This window comes from Talpa occidentalis, unplaced genomic scaffold, assembly GCF_014898055.3.
Source record: "Talpa occidentalis isolate TD23 unplaced genomic scaffold, MPIMG_talOcc4v2.1 talOcc4.5, whole genome shotgun sequence".
NCBI classification, from domain to species: Eukaryota; Metazoa; Chordata; class Mammalia; order Eulipotyphla; family Talpidae; genus Talpa; species Talpa occidentalis.
Genome location: NW_023604861.1, coordinates 118,768,969 through 118,788,326, shown reverse-complemented (window position 1 = coordinate 118,788,326; position 19,358 = coordinate 118,768,969). Strand labels below are relative to the sequence as shown.

At 40.0% G+C, this 19,358-nt stretch overlaps 1 protein-coding gene across 1 annotated transcript in view; it reads left to right on the top strand.

The window, feature by feature from the left end:
* The window catches only part of CRIM1 (cysteine rich transmembrane BMP regulator 1), a 171,368-nt gene that overhangs the window by 111,437 nt on the left and 40,573 nt on the right, over positions 1–19,358 (top strand). Inside the window, exon 8 of the mRNA XM_037528236.2 lies at positions 16,672–16,800. Within this exon, the coding sequence (XP_037384133.1) occupies positions 16,672–16,800 (129 nt within the window). The remainder of the gene's footprint in view (positions 1–16,671; positions 16,801–19,358) is intronic.

Sequence of the window (19,358 nt, the reverse complement as noted above, 5' to 3'; positions counted from 1 at the left end):
ATGGGCAGTAACTCCCAGTGAACCTCAAAGGAAACATTAGGCTGCTATAAACTAAGCCAGGAGAAAAGCAACGACTGGATTCAGGTGCTGTGGGCTAAGCGCTTCATACTTGCACATGATTTCATCTTATCCTCAAACAGTGCTGCACCAAAAACCTTGAGGCTTACGTTACTTTCTCCACGACTGTTGCCTTTCTGCGATTTGACTAGGAGAGAATGAAGCCTGTCAGATTCGGGTACATTTGTGGTTGCTTCCCTGCTCCCAAATGCCATTTTTGTTTACTCACACCCCTGTTTCCATTTCCCCATCATTTCTGGCTTTTGGCCCTGTTGCGGGAGAGACAGCAGTGGAATGACGGAGGAAATCACTTCTAGTTTGACAACGACTCTCAGGTTTTGGATGTGCCCCACCCACCCACCGGCCCTCCCTCTCAGTGTGAGGACCTCGCTGCACTTGCCACACACCTGAAGTTGGCTCCTCAGCCATCGTGACCTGGCGGTGCTCGGCACCTCACCAGAACTCAATGTCCGGCTCCACCTCCAAGATTCTGTGGTCTCGGCTTCTCTCTGTCTCCTTCCTGCTCCATTCGCCTCTCTCCAGCGGGTCTCAAGAAGATTCTGTTTTCTCCTTCTCAGAAAACTAATTTATCTTGTGTTTCTTGTTTTTAACTTAGTTAAGTAGGGAGTTTCGTATAAGATTATGTTTGTGGCCCAGTAGCTCTTATTTTAAGATGTAATAGGAAGACACAAAGATACTTTTGGCCTGGGGTCAAAACAGCACACAGCAAAGATAACAGCATGAAAAGATTGTTAATATAATAAACTTGCGAGAAAGTCAGGTGAATGCATCTTCTTGCTTAGTTTGTAGGATCTGAGAAAGTCTTTGAAATACTTTGAAAGTATTTTTCTCAACAGTTATCCAGTTGCATCTCTAGGTAGAACTTTGATCTCAGAATAGCAAAAGGATTATATGAACTAAGAAAAAAGCAAAGTATAGAGTGTATCATAGACAATCCTCAGAACTATTTAGAGACAGAAACACTGGTATTTACATGGTTTATCACTCACTAAATCCCTCTGCACACAGTTGCATAACAGTTGTTGGCCCTTGTTGGTAGCAGTCTCAAGGGAGCTGCTCAGCCTGAAATTAATGAAGGAACGCCATTCAAGGATTATGTTTTAGGATTCTTTCTAAACAAATTACCGCATTGCCAAATATAGTGTGTTAGGACCTGTAGGGAGGAAGAGCCTCATTGTGACTGTTATTAAAGACACTTACCCTTCACGTCCCAGCATAACATGCTCAGTTACTCCCTGAGGACTGGGGACATGAACCTAGGGCCCATGGAGACTCAGTTGTTACTTGACAGCTAGTACCTAAGTGCTTTTTAAATTGCTACTTAAGTACTCTCATGATTAAGTCCTACCCAGATATTGTCAACACCCAATTCAGGTACACAGATAAGCCATTCTGGTTGGTAAGCACATACCTGCTGGTGTTCTTACACTTTGCTCTCCTGACTTTTCTCGACATCGCCTGTATTCCGCAACCACATTATTTTAATTTTCTGACCCTTGTACAGAGCTGGAATGGAAAGGCACGGGAGAGCATTTGTCCTTACCTCTCTTTAAAAACTAGAAAAAGGAAGGGCAGTGGATGGAGTGGAGTCTTTCTCAGCACCCAGCCCCTTTTGCAGCATCTTACTTACATAACTCTCCGTGACAGAGGCTGAGATTTCTTGCACAATTACTATGAGTCAGTTTTCAGGGCATCAACTCATTTGGGCCTCGCAGCTTCCCTTTCATACAGGTACTGCCTTTCCAATTTGCAATCACAGATCCCTAAGTTCAGAGGTGTTAACCTGCTTGAGAACACAGAGCTTGAGAGTGGTAGCACTGTGTCCCCTGATCCTGGCAACCATACATTGCACCCCTGTTTGGCCATGAGCCTAAAAGAGACTGCAACCCCCAGGAGCTTGGAAGTTACCATAGCCTTTTAAACCCGTAAACAGCACCTGTCATGTGAATAGGAGCGCAGACATTTTTAATGACTAAAGGCAAATGAATGAGTTTGGGAAGTGGGGGAAAGACTAGAGTAGGAAATCTTACAGCTCTCCTTCTTCACAAATGGGACTTCCCCAGCCCTCCAAAGCAATCCTCACTGTAACATTTAATATACTGCTTTTTTAGACCTGCCTTGAGAATGAATAGGTACCACTGCATTAGTAGTTAAGCTACTTACACAGGCACGGTTTTTTTTTTTAACATCACAATGGAATATTGAGAATAAGTTGCTAATTTTTTCCCAGTAGCTTCAGATATAAACACCCCTTAATTGATTCTTAATTTCACAGGGACCTGTAGGACAGGGTGCCATTTTCCCCTATCTTATCTGATAATTAAAGGGAAGATTATGAATTGGGGAGGGGAGTTTTGGCTGCAGGATGTATGACTTGCCCAGGATGACTCAGGGAAGAGTCATCAAGAGATGTGGACAGGTGCAAGGCTAGCTTGCGGTGACATTTGATACAAGACGTGGGAATGTCCTTGTCACTTAGAAGTCTTGAAACCGAACTTGAGCTGCCACCTCATCCGGACTTAGGGGTGGGCCCCACCCAGCTGATCAGTGTTACCTGTTCTCAGGACTGGATCTTTGCAGAGTCTTATGCTGAGGGGAGTTGATGGCTTTAGTGATCTTAGGGATTGCAGCGCCAACACCCAAGCACCACTTTTTAAAAACGAGGAACTACCTTGCTAAATTTTAAAGGTAGTAATCAGTATTGTGATTTGAATCCCCAGTAAGTCAATTCCATGGTCCTGATTGAGTGAATAGGTAGTGTGTTTTTTACTATTTCTGTTTCTCTGAAACTAAAACAAAATACAGTTCCCATTTCAGATGGGAAGTCAGAGTTATTTGTAGATTGTCAAAGCTGGGTAATGGGTATATGAGGGTCCATCATATTAGTCTGTCTACTTCTAACCTGGATTGAACCAGCTCTTGAAGGAGAGGAACAAGAGATTCCCCATGCATGGGTTCTTTGTAACTCTTGGACTTACAAACAAGATGTGATTGAACCAGATAATCTACTATCTTCCTTCTTGCCCCCGGGCTTCCTCGGATCTTTGCTTGTCCCTATCTCATACAGTATTGAAGAGAGGGTGTTGGGCATTTCTTGACCCCTGTCAAGAAATTTCATAAGCCACTTCAGAATCCACTCATCCAATATACTGCATGTTGTGTTGCTCTCGAGCTGTTAAATACGTCAGCCCCTCCTCATCCTTAGTTCTGATTTTATAGACGCACTCTATTCTTTCCCATAAATCCTAATGAGACCATTTGTATCAAACCACCCTTCAAATGATATTTCTCCTGGACTGCCAGAAAAGTCTGTACCAGGCACAAATCTGGGTGGGAATTCTTTGGAACAAGAAAAAATGTTTCCAGCCCTGCCCATAATACTTCCTCACTGAACAGTATCTTAAACGATTAAGCTACTGCTTTTGTGGCAAGAAGTCAAACATAGTTTGGCTGACCTGAGAGGTGGTGAAGTCAAAGATGCTGCAAGGTCGCATGATACTGACATTCTGATACATATTGGGGATCAAAAGTTAGTTAATGGGTGGTATTGCTTCAGGGCCATAGACTGGGCTATTAATAGCAGGCTACAAATAATAAAATATTTGTAACATCTCAAAGACTGTTAGGCATGCTGTTTCATCCTTTAACTCTAAGTGTCCTGGAAACTAGTTCCATAAATGGAAATTAAAATATAGCACAGCCTGATTTTTTGCTTGTCCAAATAAGGTCATATGTTGGATACAAATGTGAAGTAAATGACTATATGTTAACCTGGGCCTTTAACCTAAAAGTCAGAAAGCTTTCATGGATGAATTCCATAACATCTTTGTTTTCCCTGGTAATTTAAAATATCTTTAGGTAGTTAAAATAACGTTAGAACGATTTTGTGCAGAGCTGACTCTGAAACAAATGACCAGCATATCCCTGCCTGCGATTTCACAGCGTTCAAGCAGCCCTGGCTGAGAGGAAACCCCTGTTAAAGTAGCCTGCCAACGTGGGCTTCTCTTTCTTTGCCCAGCTGTCCCACTTCCCGTACCTCAAAGGGCACTATTGCTGGGAGCCTCATAATTTTTCTACTAAGATAATAATTGAATCTAATAGTTCAGACTTGAGCCTGCTAATTTTCATCTAATCAACAGAGGCAGGAAAACACAGTCTGGAATGCTAACTATGTGAATGAAAAATATTTAGTCATTCTTGAAATGATAGGAATGTTTTTCCAACAAGCTTAAATAAACACACGCTCTACTGAGCCTGTGTTAAACTTTTTTGGGTAAAAGACAACTCTTAGGCAACCAACCAGAAGTTAATGAAGGTTATTAAGAGACATGCCCTTCAGAAAAGACTCATGGCCTTTAAAAAGAAAGTTTTCATCTTCTTTACATTATAACCATTGACCAGAAGTAGCAGAATCTGTTTCCTTTTAACTTGTGTCAACCTAACAGAATTTAGTATATTTAACTAGTAATCATATTGTCTAGCTTTAAAGAACTGTTCTGCTTTACCTAGTGTTGGCTACACTAAAGCATCTTTTTTTGGAATCCTTGTCTTCATCTCCTTGCACTACCTCAATTCTGAAGAGTAGGTTGGCCTTTGCACACCTGTATTAAAGCACCTGATGGCACTTTCCATATGAAATATGTTTATTCCCACCAACACAGGGTTCAACTACAAAGTGATGATACTTTTAAATATACAAAGGCTTACATTTCCAAGTGCATTGTTTTTGCTTTCAGAATAGTTGTATGAGAAAACTGGAATTGCAGAAGCACAACCATCAAAATAGTTTCAGTATTTCTCTGAAGTGACATGAGCTTGCAGCACGTTTCGACAGCCTTAGCTTTGTAAACCGCCGACTATCAGACTAGGAAATAGTTAAAGGCATTCATGTCTAAGTCTGGTGAAAAAGGTGAGTGATGGAGCTGGAGAGAACTGCTCAGAGGAAGCAGAATGTGACAGTAAAATAAGGTACTTTGTCTTCTCTGACATAGTAATTTGCTTTGAAAGCAACTCTGAAGTTTCCAATAGAATTTTACCTTGAACATTTAGCACACAGTAGCACAGTAGTGAGTGCTTTTAGCAACAACACTTATTTGTAAGTATAACTCCTGATGTGTTTATTAAAAGAAAAGAAAAAGAAACCAGTCCACTCACCGCATAGTGTTTTCTTGTGATTTCTAGGGGCGAGGGACACATATTGCATGGTCATTTATTATATATCACAATATTTTTGTGAAGTAGCATGTGTTCCCTTAGACATGTTATTAAATAAATTAGACCAAAATAATTCCTCTGTAGGAATAACTCCTTCAAAAGAAATGGTGATTCCAATGCAGTTTCTGTTTAAGATTTTTGTTCTCTAACCCCACTTCTGGTTAAACTGTTTTAAATTGTTCCAGAGTCTTAAAGTGATCTTACTAGAGTAAAAAGATTTCACTTTATTACATGAGGGCTAGCATTATAGATTGCAGGTTACCCAGTGAGTAGTTTTAAAAGGCTTTTTAGAAATATTTTCTGTGCTTTGTAGTTACAGACTGACTGAAAGAATAAGTCTACCTAAGAACATCCCTTGGCCATTTATGGATCTCCATGTCCCAGGTTGCTGGGCTGGCAGGGAGCTGGGTCATACCCACATGTCAGCCTCTCAGTTTGAGACCTCTAAATGTTCACTGCATCCATCAGCATGCAGATTGGAAAATCTGTTGCTGGGGGATTAGGTGGTATCAGATGTGGTCCAGGGCTGTTACCATCAGTTTGATCTAAATTTGAAACAAGATGAGCAATGATGAATACTTAACCACTTTTTGAAAAATCATTCAGAAATAATGGGGTGTTGATGCATTCCATTTTACATGTTGATGAATTTGAGTTCAATTAATAATTCCACCAGATTTTTACTTAATTGATTTGTATCTATAAGATACCTATGTTCACAGCAAGTGAATTTTACTTTCACATCTGATACACTGGATTTATCATAGTTGTTTAAAGCAGAGCCCAGTTCAGCATTCTAAGTCAGTGGAGACCACATCATTTAATACAGGCTGTCAAATAAGGTTCCGTTTGAGACTCCAGCCCTTAGTTGGCATCACTGTCATGAAACAAGACTGAGACTCTCTAAGAAAGTTGTAAGACCCACAAGTACTTGGTGCTTGGGGACCCTGGGAGTCATGGATAATCTGGATTTAATTTTTCCCCATGGTTGCTGGAGCAAACTGAGAGTCGAGTCTGAAAGCCCCCTCGCCAGCTGTTGCAGGACCTCACAGCCTGTGTTGTGTGCGCAGCCCTCATCCTGGCCTTGCTATTTAAAATTTACCTTGGTCCTTGTTTCCTCGCTTTGAAAACGTGTACATCCCTGATGCAATCTGATATGCTTTGGAATCAGGCGAGGCATATTTAATGCTTCCTGGATTGTTCAGTGTCTCCATCCACCTGTGCCTTGCACTCTTGGCCTGGCCCCCTTAGTTAGGGCATCAATAGGAAGACACAAATGATGTTCTTCATCTTAATTGGAAAGCTTTGTCCTCCACATCAACTCATTTTAAAACAATTCAGAAAGTGTTAGTAAAGCTAAAAAAAAATGTTTGGAGATAAGTTGTCATCTTGGAATGGCCTCAGACCCTGGATATTGAGAAGGATATTGAGAAGGACCAGCAAGCCCAGATCTTTCCATGAATCTGTTGGATTTTCTGGGAATGTTTTTAAGTTTTCAGATTTTTTTTCTAGTGTTTAAAAGATTTCATGAAGATTTTAGGCCAGATGAATTGAATAGGGGTGTTCCACAGTCCTATGATTGAGAACCCTGTTGTTTGTGTGAAAGACACCCAATACGTTGTTAAGAACGTAGTGCTAGTGAACTTTCTCTTACTAGCATAAGTTTGAGATCACTGATCAAAAACAGCATTTTGAATTGCTTTCTTTGACCTTGAATATGGCTGCAGTACTAGCAAAGCTACCAAGAGTATAAATGGAACTGTGATGCGTCTTTCCTCATCACCAAAGATCCGCTGAGGCCCTTACCATGAGACAGGAAGGACGGGGTCAGCCAGGCTCATAGAATCTCTATTTCGACTCACATCGCATCGGCTGATTAAGAAGAGATTTCTGTTCTCTTTGAGACGCCGTGGACATGGCCAAAATGCAGAACACTGATATCAGATGTTACTTAGCAAATGTGAAAGGCACCAGTGGTGGGTCACAAATATACCCCAGAGCTTGCCAGGCCATGGGAAAAGAAGTCATGGGCCCACCAACATCCCGGATGTTTTTTATGTTATCAGTGGACATGGAAAATGATGCTTAACTTACCACAGATGGGTAAGTTGTCATATATTTATCAGCCAAACATCTGAGACCTACAAAGGGCACACAATTCATTTACTTAGCCATCTCTGAGACCAGTTATAGCTCTGAGCAGACATAGTCATTACAACAGTAATTAGAGCAACATTGTCATGTAATCCAAAGAGTTTATAGCAAAGGCCCCTCTTTGCATCCTGTTCAAGCCTCACAGTGGTGTTATGCTGCTGGACTGAAGCATATTCTCATTTTGTAGGCCAGAGGGATTCAGCATCCCATGTAAGATAATAAGAATAGGAACTCGTGCTAAGTCTTCTGTCCCCAAATCCATGTTCTTGCCTGTCTTTGGATCCACCATGAGGAGGGAGAGGGGATGCAAGTCAGATGGTGAATATGAAATTACTTGATCTTCCTGGCTCAGATTCAAAAGCCATTCATGCTTCTGGTTCCATTCTCATAGCTGAGACCCATTTGCTGTTATTATAGCCTATATGGCTTAACCTTTGATCCTGGGTCCTTTTCCTGAGTCCCTGCCTAGAATTTTGTCCTTCTGTTTAACCTCTGGAAAAGGCTGTTGCCCTTGACCATTCCTGTTTCTCCCACCAAGGAGTCATGTTTCCACACGAAGGCACTGTGTTGTTCTCCCAGTCTGTCCTCAGCCACCCTTCACCTAGCCTCATTCACATCAGTCTGACTCCAGGCCCGGGCCCTGCAGATTGGAAAATCTGTTGCCAGGGGATTAGGTGGTATCAGATGTGGTCCTGGGCTCTTACCATCAGTTTGATCTAAATTTGAAATAAGATGAGCAATGATGAATACTTAACCACTTTTTGAAAATCATTCAGAAATAATGGGATGTTCAATTCCAAAGAACACCTGCACCCCTATGTTTATAGCAGCACTGTTTACAATAGCTAAGCTTTGGAAACAACCCAAATGCCCAAAAATAGATGACTGGATCAAGAAGATGTGGTACATATACACCATGGAATATTACTCAGCATTCAAAAAAGATAAACACATGCAATTTGCAGCAACATGGATGGTGCTGGAAGGGCTCATGCTCAGCGAAATAAGCCAGAAAGAAAAAGAAAAATACCGGATGGTCTCACTCATAGCAGGAATCTAGAAAACTTAAATAAGGGACCAGGAAAATGAATAACTATAAGAAAGTGAAAATCAAAATCAACAAAAAACTATGAACCAGAGACACTTTTAGGGGGGCGGGGGTGGGAGGGGAGGGATTGGGGTCAGAATGGGGGGGCTGCAATTGTATGGGGAATATAACAATAAAATTTATTAAAAAAAAAAAAAGAAATAATGGGATGTTGATGCATTCCATTTTACATGTTGATGAATTTGAGTTCAATTAATAATTCCACCAGGTTTTTAATTATGGATTTATATCTATAAGATACCTATGTTCACATCAGTAAACCTATAAGATCCTGTGTTCACATGAGTAAAGTAATTTGGCCCCTCAGCCCCCATAGTTGTGGCTGGCACTGGGGAACCATCATGTGTGTTCTGGCCCCTACTTTCCCCTTTTCTCTGCTGATTCTTGCCAGGCTTTGCTTCATCAACAAAGTGAATGTGCTGAGCAGTTCAGTTGCTGAGTTGAGTGGGTCTCCCTGCTGTCTTCAGGACTCTTTTACAAACACTGTTTATTTGGCACCATTGAATGATGGAGTGTGGAAGTGACTCCTCCCGATCATTGAAATTTGGAGTGTTAGATTTCATGTTATGAATTTTGAAGGAGGCCTTCTACAAGACTTTGTGTACTTCCATGCCTTCTTGAGTTAAAGATAAAGATAATAGTTCATCCCCTTTCAGGCAACTGGCTATCAGCACAGAGCATCTCATTTTGGAAGGCTTAGGCTTGGGATTTTTCCACCCATGTTCTCTATGGGTGTTTAGCTGCTACTTCACTGGCACTCACTTACTGAGTAGCTGCTGTGTGCAGGGGAGTGCCATTGTGAGGAGGATTCTAAAGAACTTACTCCAAGATTTAGGAAATTAGAACTTTAGCCAGCTAAGATCAGTGGTGAGTGAGGCCCTTCTTCATCAGATGTCTGTTTTCCTTTTTGTTTTAAGCATTGCTATGGGCCAAGTCCTAGACTAGATACTGGGATTATAAACAATAAATAAACCATTCTTCCTAACACAGAGGCCCTCCCTCCCTCGTCTGTAGTCATTTCTGAGGACTGGGTTGAGATACCAGAAGTCATCCCCCAAGTTTTGTCTACCTGAAATATATTCGTTAAGATGTGCACACACATATCTGTACCTGTGGACCTGTAAATATGCACACTATTTCCAGTTAAAGGCTACCATGATAATTTTCTGTGAAAATTAATAATAGAATAAAATCTGACAAGTATAAAAGACCTAGGTTATTCTTGGAATTCAGTAAATTTGTGAGCTCTTTCAAGCTGAATTCCTGGAAAAAAAGATATCCCATTCTATAATTCTCGAAAATTGTTTTAATTTGTCCTTTGTGATCTTAATAATAATCTCATAATCATACAGCTGTCTTTTCCTGTTAAATATGAGATTGGTGAAAGAAGGAAAACATATCCAACAGCCAAAATTCCTTGGAAAAAGCATACAGAGTTAATAAATAGGTCTAAAGTAAATATGTGGTTGCTTCTCTGTCTGACCATAAAATAATACAGATCTTGAGAACATTTCACACCATTAATTTTAAAATAAAGAAACTGCTCTGAGATAAGTACTTCAGAAATTACAAGGATGTGTTGTTTTGAGAAATATATACAAGAGGAAAAAGGATAACTAAATGTGTAGAGGCTGAAAGAATTTGGAAACTTCAACCGTAGGAGATATTTTTCCATGACTTAATGAGACTTTCTTAAATACACATTCATAGTCCATGGAAATTCCCACTTCCAGATTAGGGAATTGTTGTATCCTCAGTTGTTGGTTTTTTTTTTTTTTTTTTTTTTTTTTTTTCCCTTATTGTCTGCATTACTAGAATTTTCCCTCTGGCTTCATTTGGAAAAATTTCATCTTTACTGTATTTCTCTTTGCAGGCTGCAATTATGTTGACAAATTCGGTTATTTATTTTGAAGGGTTTTCTGACTAGTTATGGTCACATTTGAAAAGCAGCTGTGGTAACAGAATGACATGTGAAGACAGTCAGGAGATAAGCTACCTCCTTCTGTACTGTCTTGGCCGGCCGTGTCTCTCATCTTACGGAGCTACACAGCCTTCCATTAGCTGGTGGGCTCTAAGGAAGCTTGATATAGTCCTATAACGTGAGTGAACTTCTGACATTTTTCTACTCATTAATCACTAGACTTAACCAAGTCATTCCTGCACCACCACCACCACCACCTTCCAAAGAAATTTTAAGGAAGAGAGTGGCTGAATTAGATCTGAAAAGAAAATAATTGTTCAGCTTTGTCTCTCTCCATCAAATAAGTAGACTTATGTATTTATAGAGAAAAGCTACATAAAATATCCAACAATTGTTAAAGCCCTAAAGGAAGGGGTAATAGTGAAATAAGAAGCAGATAGGAATTTGCTTCATTTAGCTTACTACTTACTACTTGAAATTTTTTTTAACTTTTAAAAGACAGTCTGTATCTACCTTGGAAGGTTTTTTCCAGAAGTTTGCCTGTAGTGAGATTGCTCCAGAAAGTCAGTGGCTGTGTACGTGCAGGTACACACAGGCACATGCACTTGTGTGCATACACTGGAATGGATTCAGATTCCTAGGCGTTGAAGGTGCTGGTGGACAGCTGCTTCCTCCAGCCAGACCTCCTAGACCTGCCTTTCACAGGCGCACAGCTCTCTCTCTGACATTGAGACCTGGAACCAGAGCTAATTACCTTCCTGGTAGAGGCAGTGCTGCAGGCAGACCCAAGGGGATGGCCCTATACAGCCTTCCACAATGTACTTTTCTGGAGTCATCCACCATATTCAAGAGCTACTAATTGGCTGTCAGCCTTCCTAGGGTGGCTAATCAGAAAGAGTGCTTCACACATTTCTCAATGGAGATAATTAGTATTATTTGCAAGAGATAAACAGCTTGTAGTAATCAAGGTAATGAGAAGAACCTTGTATGCATTAATTCAAAACTAGAAGTTTAATGGAGTAATACAGATTGAACACCAAGTTAAAAGCATCTATTAACATTTTCATTTAAGCTGCATCTACATGAAATATAAAAACCAATGATTATATAAATTATTTCAGAAACAAATTAACTACAGTTATTGTGCATTTTAAAATAATTGAGGGTCAAAATATTCTTTTGGTCCTGTTGTTGTCCCAAGCATGTTTACCCAGTATGATGATAGGACTGATATTAAAACTTCAGAAGGATGAATTTGAGTTTCAACTTCATACTTCCCTGTTTTCCTTTTGGAGATTGTTCCATAAAATAACAAAAAGCAGGAAAGTAGAGAGCTTACATTGCTTAATACACTTATAATTCTGAATAATCAAACATATGTCATGTCACGGTCTAGTGCTGGACCTTGGAGTTAGAATGATTAATAAAATCAATGAATAATTAATTTTATGTTCTTGACATATTGTGAACACAGTGCCTTAATATCTCCCTATGAGTATATAAAATTGCTCCTAGGAAATACTTGAGCATCACTATAAAATACCAGTGGTATTCCTTAGAAACCTGGTATCTGAGGCCCTCTAAATCTTGACAAATACCAGTGTTTCCTGGAAGTATTTTTACTAGTAAGGGCTTTTGGGGCTTCCTAGAATATACAAGAAATATCTGTCTTTAAATGTTAAGTAAATGTAAAAAACCAATATATCTTTTTGTTGTTACATGTTACAATAGGTTTCCTCCAGATCTGTTTTCTAAGACTTGAGATAAGAATTGGTGGCTGAAGACTGTGCTCCTGACAATCCCAGGGGTTATTGTAAAAAATAGCTACTCTGGACAGTGAAAGGTATTTGGAGCATCCTTAAAAATCATTCAAGACAACAACAGGTTGAGGAAAGCAGTGATTCCCACTCAGATGCAGGGTAGGAATCAGACTGGATATAGACATAACAAACACCCATTTTTGTTCTTTATTGCTTCTAGGCTCAGAAACTATTTCTAGAACTCTTCTCCACAAAGAAGCTGTTCCAGGGTTCCCTTTAGAAATAGTTGTAGCCAAAGACAATGAATTCCTGCTGTTTCAAGCCTTCTTCCTTTGGAGGACATTAAGGTATTTCTTTGATTCCTCAGCTGATTCAATGCAAGATGAGATGGAATTTCAGGGATAATTTCAGATCCCAACTTTGTGTGAGCATTTTCTCATTCTCCTCAATTAGGAGATCTCGGGCCATTTCTCCCTTTGAAGGAGGCCCATTAACACATCTCTGCCCAACCAATTTAAAAGGCGGACAGTTTTCTTTGCTCAGAGCAACAAACATCATATACAAAGATGCGTCAGTGTCTCCAAAAGTCTTAACAGGACCCCTGCCGTTGAGGTGATAGTCACTAGACTCGCCAGAGGACCCAACATCATCATCCTCCTTCTAGAAAGACCTGTGCTCTCCGGCATAGCACTGCAGTATTTTGCCCCGTGTAATGTGAGAACACGGAATTACAGGATTTAAACAAGAATCATTGGTCTTCAGACCATCAGAATCGTCTTCACAATCAAAGCATTGTGTTACAGAAATTGAAGAGACATGTGAGAGAGAGTAACAGTTCCCAGTACACAAATGTCAGGATGCTGTAACAAAGCAGAATGCACATTTCCTATATTTCACTAACACTTTCTCAGCCTTCTTTATTTAGACTAGAAATAGGCATACTCTGATACCATGATTCTAGACTCTTTATAATCACCCCTTTCTCTACCAAGAACTTTGTCCATGAATAGAAACTTTGTAAAAAAATCCACCTTCACTTGGTGGTAATTCAGAACTCTGGTGTTAAGTTTAAATGCAGGGACTCAGGATGGTGTCAAATTTGGAATGTATTATTTGGAATAAGTTTGGAGTTTATTATTTGGAATAAGCAGTTGGATGTCAGTAGTCTCAGAGCAGTTCTTTCTCAAAAAATTGCCCTATCATTAGTAATAGGACCAGTCTGACATCGCATATTAGTATATTGGACTGAAGCAAATGCCTAGATCTCTTTATAATGTCAGATCTTTTACTAGATAATTTACAGTTGCATATTTCTATTGTAACATTGTTCTGACAGAAGTATAACTAACAGAGCATACCTGACAGTAGGAAACTGAGCTCTAAATGTTGAAAATGATGACAGTGACCTGGGATGTAATGTATTATTTCAGATGAAATGGTAGGAGACAACTCACTGCCTGCATCTGTGTCTATTACAAATCAGTTACTCCAGTGATATGGGACAACAGCAGAAGGACCCCAGCCCATGCGTCATCACCCTCAAAAGGCTCTTAAAATTTGTCCTGGTTGTATTTGCAAAGGAAAACTAATTTGTTATGTAATGAAACAAGATGGCAAGTGTTAAACGCCCTTTAAAAATATTTAGACTTCTGTATTTAATATATTGATATATTTAATATATCACAATAAGTGTTGCTGTGTTCAGCCTAATCCAGAAATTGTATCGTTCCAGGCTAGATTGACAATTTTCATAAATAAATACTTCCATTAGGATTTCTATGTTTTTCTCAGATTAACTATTGAGGGAGTCGGAATTTTTAATGTACTTCCCCAATTCTTCCATCTTATGGACGTCATAAATCAGTTGGCAAATAGTCATTTCAGAGACACTCAATTGTGTTTTACTTCTGGTATTCTACTGCAGCATTCAAGGCCTGGATGGCACCCACTAGGACTTGATTTGGCCAAGATGTTGATGGCGGGTCATCATAGCACCAGTCCATACAACATAGCCCTTCCCTGCAAGTCTCACTCCTGTCCTCACTGTGGAGGGAAGTATGTGGGGCACCACCCCTCCTGTGTAGTGCGTGCCACGTACGTCTGGCACTGTAGACTCATGGCTCCATTTGGATGAACCCAGGACTGTTCATGACAGTGTCTCGATTCAGATACTCTAACAAAAATTTATCTTCTCTTTTACTTTCTAGCCACATCACAGTCCTAATCCTACACATTAATCCTAATATCTACCAAAAATAGCGCATACATCACTGTCAATTCTCTTAACAAGTCCCTAAAATATGCTGAAAGTATAGTTTCTTACTACTTATGGCTACTGTGAAGTTTCAGTGTCAGTGTAATCTGCCCAAATACGTTTGTTTTCCATAGTATACTTTTTGAAGGTAGACGTTTCTCATCAACTTAAATGTCAGCAAAGAATACAAGGTTTTGATCTATGTAGATATATTTCTCTACCCGTGAGCCATTCATTGAAGCACTTGACATAGAGTTCAGAAGCTATTTCTGATTCTTGTTCAGAAGCTCTCTAGAACATAGGGCTAACCCTTTTCTCAACAGGATAATCTACAGTGTAATTTACATTAGCCTGAGACAGAGTCTTTGCGCTCTCTTTATTATATGGGTGGTTAAAATAAATTCGACAATCTTGTGTTTGAAGGCTGAAATAGAGTTATTCTCGGGTGGCTAGTAACAGTAGTGATAACAGAAAAAACAGTGTTTAGAAACTGAAGATATTCTGTGTAAATTTTAAGAGAATGTAAGAAAGCAGCACTATTTAATTCACACAGTGAATTAAATTAGTTATCTGTCAGAAAGGATACTTGTCATTAAAGGAAATTGAGAATGTTTAATGGAAAGTGTACATAGAAATTTATGGGGCATATTCTTCAAGCTATTGTATAAGAATGTAGACTGTGCTATGCCCTTGTCATTTGTATTGTCCTGGGAGAAGGTTGATCAAAGCTTTTCTGAAATAAGTCATAGTTGCCTACTACCTGTGACGACTTGAGTCACTGGCGCATTTTAGCAGATGGATAAAAATTTAGACCTCTTGTTCTTAGAAGTGGCAGCTAAAACGCTTATTTTGGTCTGTCTTCCAAGGTAACAGGAGATGAAACTTGAGAAGATAGTGTGGACTAATGGATAGAGTGTCGGACAGGAGGTCAGGAACCTCCGTTCTGTTCTATTCCCAGCCTGCTTCTGGGTTGCTATGTAAACTTAGATAAGCCAGTTACCCTCTCAGCATCTCATGTTTTCCATTTGTGAAACATAGGTGGAGACCTTCTGTACTTAGCTCTTCACGAAGATATTGTGAAAACCAGCATATTTTGAAGTTCATAAAATCTGTTGGTTGAAAAGTGGAATATAAATATGTCCCTTGTCCCTGTTCCCTTTGACAGTAATCTTCCCACAATATGACATATAAATTCCCTCTAGTCAATGCTTTGCAAAACAGACATCATTGCAACAGCCGCTGGCTTGCATAAGGGCTAGGGATATGCCTGTGGAGCCAGAATGCTAGGATTTGAATTTGAATCTTGAGTCCACCATTTCCTAACTCTGTGATCTAGGCAAGTCTTTATCCTAGATTTCTGAATCCATAAAAAATGGGAACAATGATCACTCATCTCACTGGAGTGTGGTGAAGCTTGAAGGCATTTATGAAGAACTTCGTGGATGTTACATAGTCACATAGACACTTTATGTAAGCGTGAAGCTGCTGTTGTTATCCAGAACAGGTCATCATTATTAATATGGTGTTGAGAAGGCAAAGAAAGCATCACCTCTGGCCTTGGTTTTTTTCTGTGCATCCCTTCCCAGGATGTCTGCTCACTTTTACTCCAAAATACTGGTGTCTTGCTCTGCACTACCGTGAGCCCCTGGGCCAGGGATATGAGCCCCTGGTCATAGATACCCATCATCTCATCTAAGGTCGAAGGAGAGGCAGATGAAGGAAATTCAGATGTTTTGAAGACTAGTCATGTAAACACTCTGGATTTTTAACTTGAAAAAAGGAATGCTTCCAGATTTCAGAAATGTTGTGCAATGGAGAGATAATTGACAGTTGAAAACTGTGCCCTGATTATCACAAAAATAAACTCAAAAACAGGAAGAAGTTGAAATTCATTTTAACCTCTTGGTTATTTCCTATAGTGTGAACATCAGAGAATTATTATGTGAGGACATCAAAAATGCCTTAGTTGCTCATAGGTTAAAAAAAAAAATTTTAGAAATCTGAATAACAGTATTTCTTTTTCAGGGGTTCAAGACATTATGAATGTTTAAAATTTTAGGATTTGATGAAATTTATTTATTAGCCTTTCATAGCTCAGTAGTACAGGATTTCAGAGATTGAATAGCATCTGAGAGGTAATCATGTGTCTTATTGATTTTTTTTTTCCTCTTTTTATTATTAGAACCCACCTACATCACAATTGATCCACCTGCATGTGGGGAGTTGTCGAACTGCACCCTGACAGAGAAGGACTGCATTTACGGTTTCAAACTTGATCACAATGGTTGTCGAACCTGTCAGTGCAAAAACAGTGAGTCTTCTCAACGCTGTCATTTTTTTTCTAAACCTAATATTATGTGATTGAATATAATTTTTCACTGTTGTTCAGGACATTCCCTTAGCAACCTAAAAGAAGAAGAAAATCAACACCTAACACCAACAGATACGTTGTCATTTGGGGAAAAGAGCTGCTCCGGGATCCTGATTTTCACCTTCACCTCATTGCATTGGGATACTCTGATGCTGGCTGCATCAAGGGTGCAGTGTGAGGGCCTTTAAGTGCATCTTTCCAGCCGCCCAGTCGCTCTCTCTATAGCACCTTTGCTGGGGTCATCTAGTGACAAGAAGGCCACCCACTCAGAGATGTCACATAGCCCTGGTCCTTAGATTGTGCTTCACTTCATTGATTGCAGCTCTGCCTCCATGTAGATTCTAATCATCTCTTAAAGCATGACCTCTGAAACTAGATGGAGTGTGTTGCATTTCTCCTGGGGGGAACTGTCCCTCTGTGAATATGTGGCCCAGAAACAGAAAGTAATCCAGAATTTGTTCTGATCGGTACAGTGCTAATCCGTGGCCTCAGTTTGCAGCAGCTCTTTGAATTGCACGCTATTGAGCTTTTCTAAGCAACTTGAGCCATTAAGTGCTTTTTTTACATATCTGCTGTTAAGTGGTTCTCATCCATTCTGTTTGAACATATGATTTATTTAATGATACACGTGTATGGCCACATTCAACAAGAACTCTTTCTGGGGATTTGAAACCATTTTCCAACTAGTTTTGGTGTTTTTGAATATCAGCAATGTCATCTCATACTTTATCTGTGCCACCAGGCTTATATTAAATTAGCATCACTTAATGTCTTCATCTAAATCATGGAACTAAATGAAATTGTACATAACCAAGGACAGGGCCCTGTAGCACTAGACCTAACTACAGAATGACAGTGGGCGGTAATCCTCACTCCTGTAGAATTATTCAGCTAACACACATCTCCAGCTCCAGAAGGGAAACTGAAATTCTGAGCCTATAACTTAAATCAAAATGCAAACACATTATATTGGGAGTATTCCTTTGCTGGAAACCCTGTTTTAAAATTCAGATGAAGTTATTTGTTATGGCTTGTTCTTCCTGAACCCATGCTTGCTCCTGGTGGTCACTGCTTTCTTTTATTTTTATTTTTTTAAAGATTTATTTATTTATGCATACAAGAGCTGGGGCACAGGCCAGAGATGGGGGGTGAGAGGATCTGCCAGAGACAGAGTGGGGAACAGAACAGGCAGATTGACTGAAATACACTACTAAGGGGAACAGTGGGCAAGACAGGAGAGGTCTTTCTCGACATCTGGGTTTCTGCCTGGCTGGCCGGGGATTGAACTCGTGCTGCAGAGGCTGCGGATTGCTTCATAGTGCGGTGTTCAATCCCTTGTGCCACCAGGGAGGCCCTGCTTTCTTTTCTAAAGGTCATAAAGTGTATGTTCCGTGTTCTTTCTGCATAATTTTCACCTGTAAATGTCTACCTTAGTTTCTCTAGTTTTAGAATCCTCTGTCCCTTTTGAATTGACATTTACCTGCCTTTAGTTTTCAAAATATCTTTCCATTCTCTCTGACATCTCCCAAACACAAACAATGTGTGCTTAATAAGCAGATTCTCTGCAAGTGCCTGTATAGACTTATCATGGACTCAGAGTCTTGGAATTACTATAAATAGATGCTCACTTTCTGATTTTTTTTCTGTATAATGTTGTTCAATGCTTTCTTTCATAAGAATGATTTTGATGAAAAAGGCAGATGCAGGGGCCTCCTTGGTGGCACAAGGGGTTAAGCACAGCACTATGAAGCTATCTGCAGCCTCTGCAGCATGAGTTCAATCCTGGCTGGCCAGGGAGCTACCCACATGGCACGACAGACCTCTCCTGCCTCGCCCACTGTTCTCCTCAACAGTGTATTTTAGTCAGTCTGCCTGTTCTGCTCCCAACTCTGTCTCTGGTGAATCTTCTCACCCCCCCCCCCAACCTCTGGCCTGTACCCCAGTTCTTGTACACATAAATAAATCTTTTTTTAAAAAAAAAAGAAAAAGGCAGATACAAAATAGGAGTTGAGTTAGTTTTTTGCAGTTATTAACTTCCAGGTAAGCTATCTCTGTGTGAGGGAGTTAGTGTCAAAACGGAATTTATAAAGCTGTTAGATTGTGGCTGTTACCATCTTTAAATTTCCCAGCAGTCTTTCTCCATCGAGGCCGTTCTGCCTTCCTGGATTTGTTTCTGTTCAGAGTAGGCCCTTCCTTGCCATGCACCCATCTGGGAGTTCATTACAGAGTTACCTTGGCAGCCTCATTTGTTGGCTTAAATGTCCACTTTGTTATTTGATACCAAGGTAATTGGTGATTGTGTCATGAGAGTTTATATTTTAATCCTCATCTGTCTTGAGCTCTGCATCTTTCTGGTCATGGGGTTGTACCTGCTTTTTTTTCCTGAGCTGTTTATAAAGTAGAAAGATAGAGATATCATTGTACTTGATCACCCTGACCTTCACCTGGGCTTTGTTGTTATGAACTCTTTGGCCACATGGTCACACTTATTTAAGACT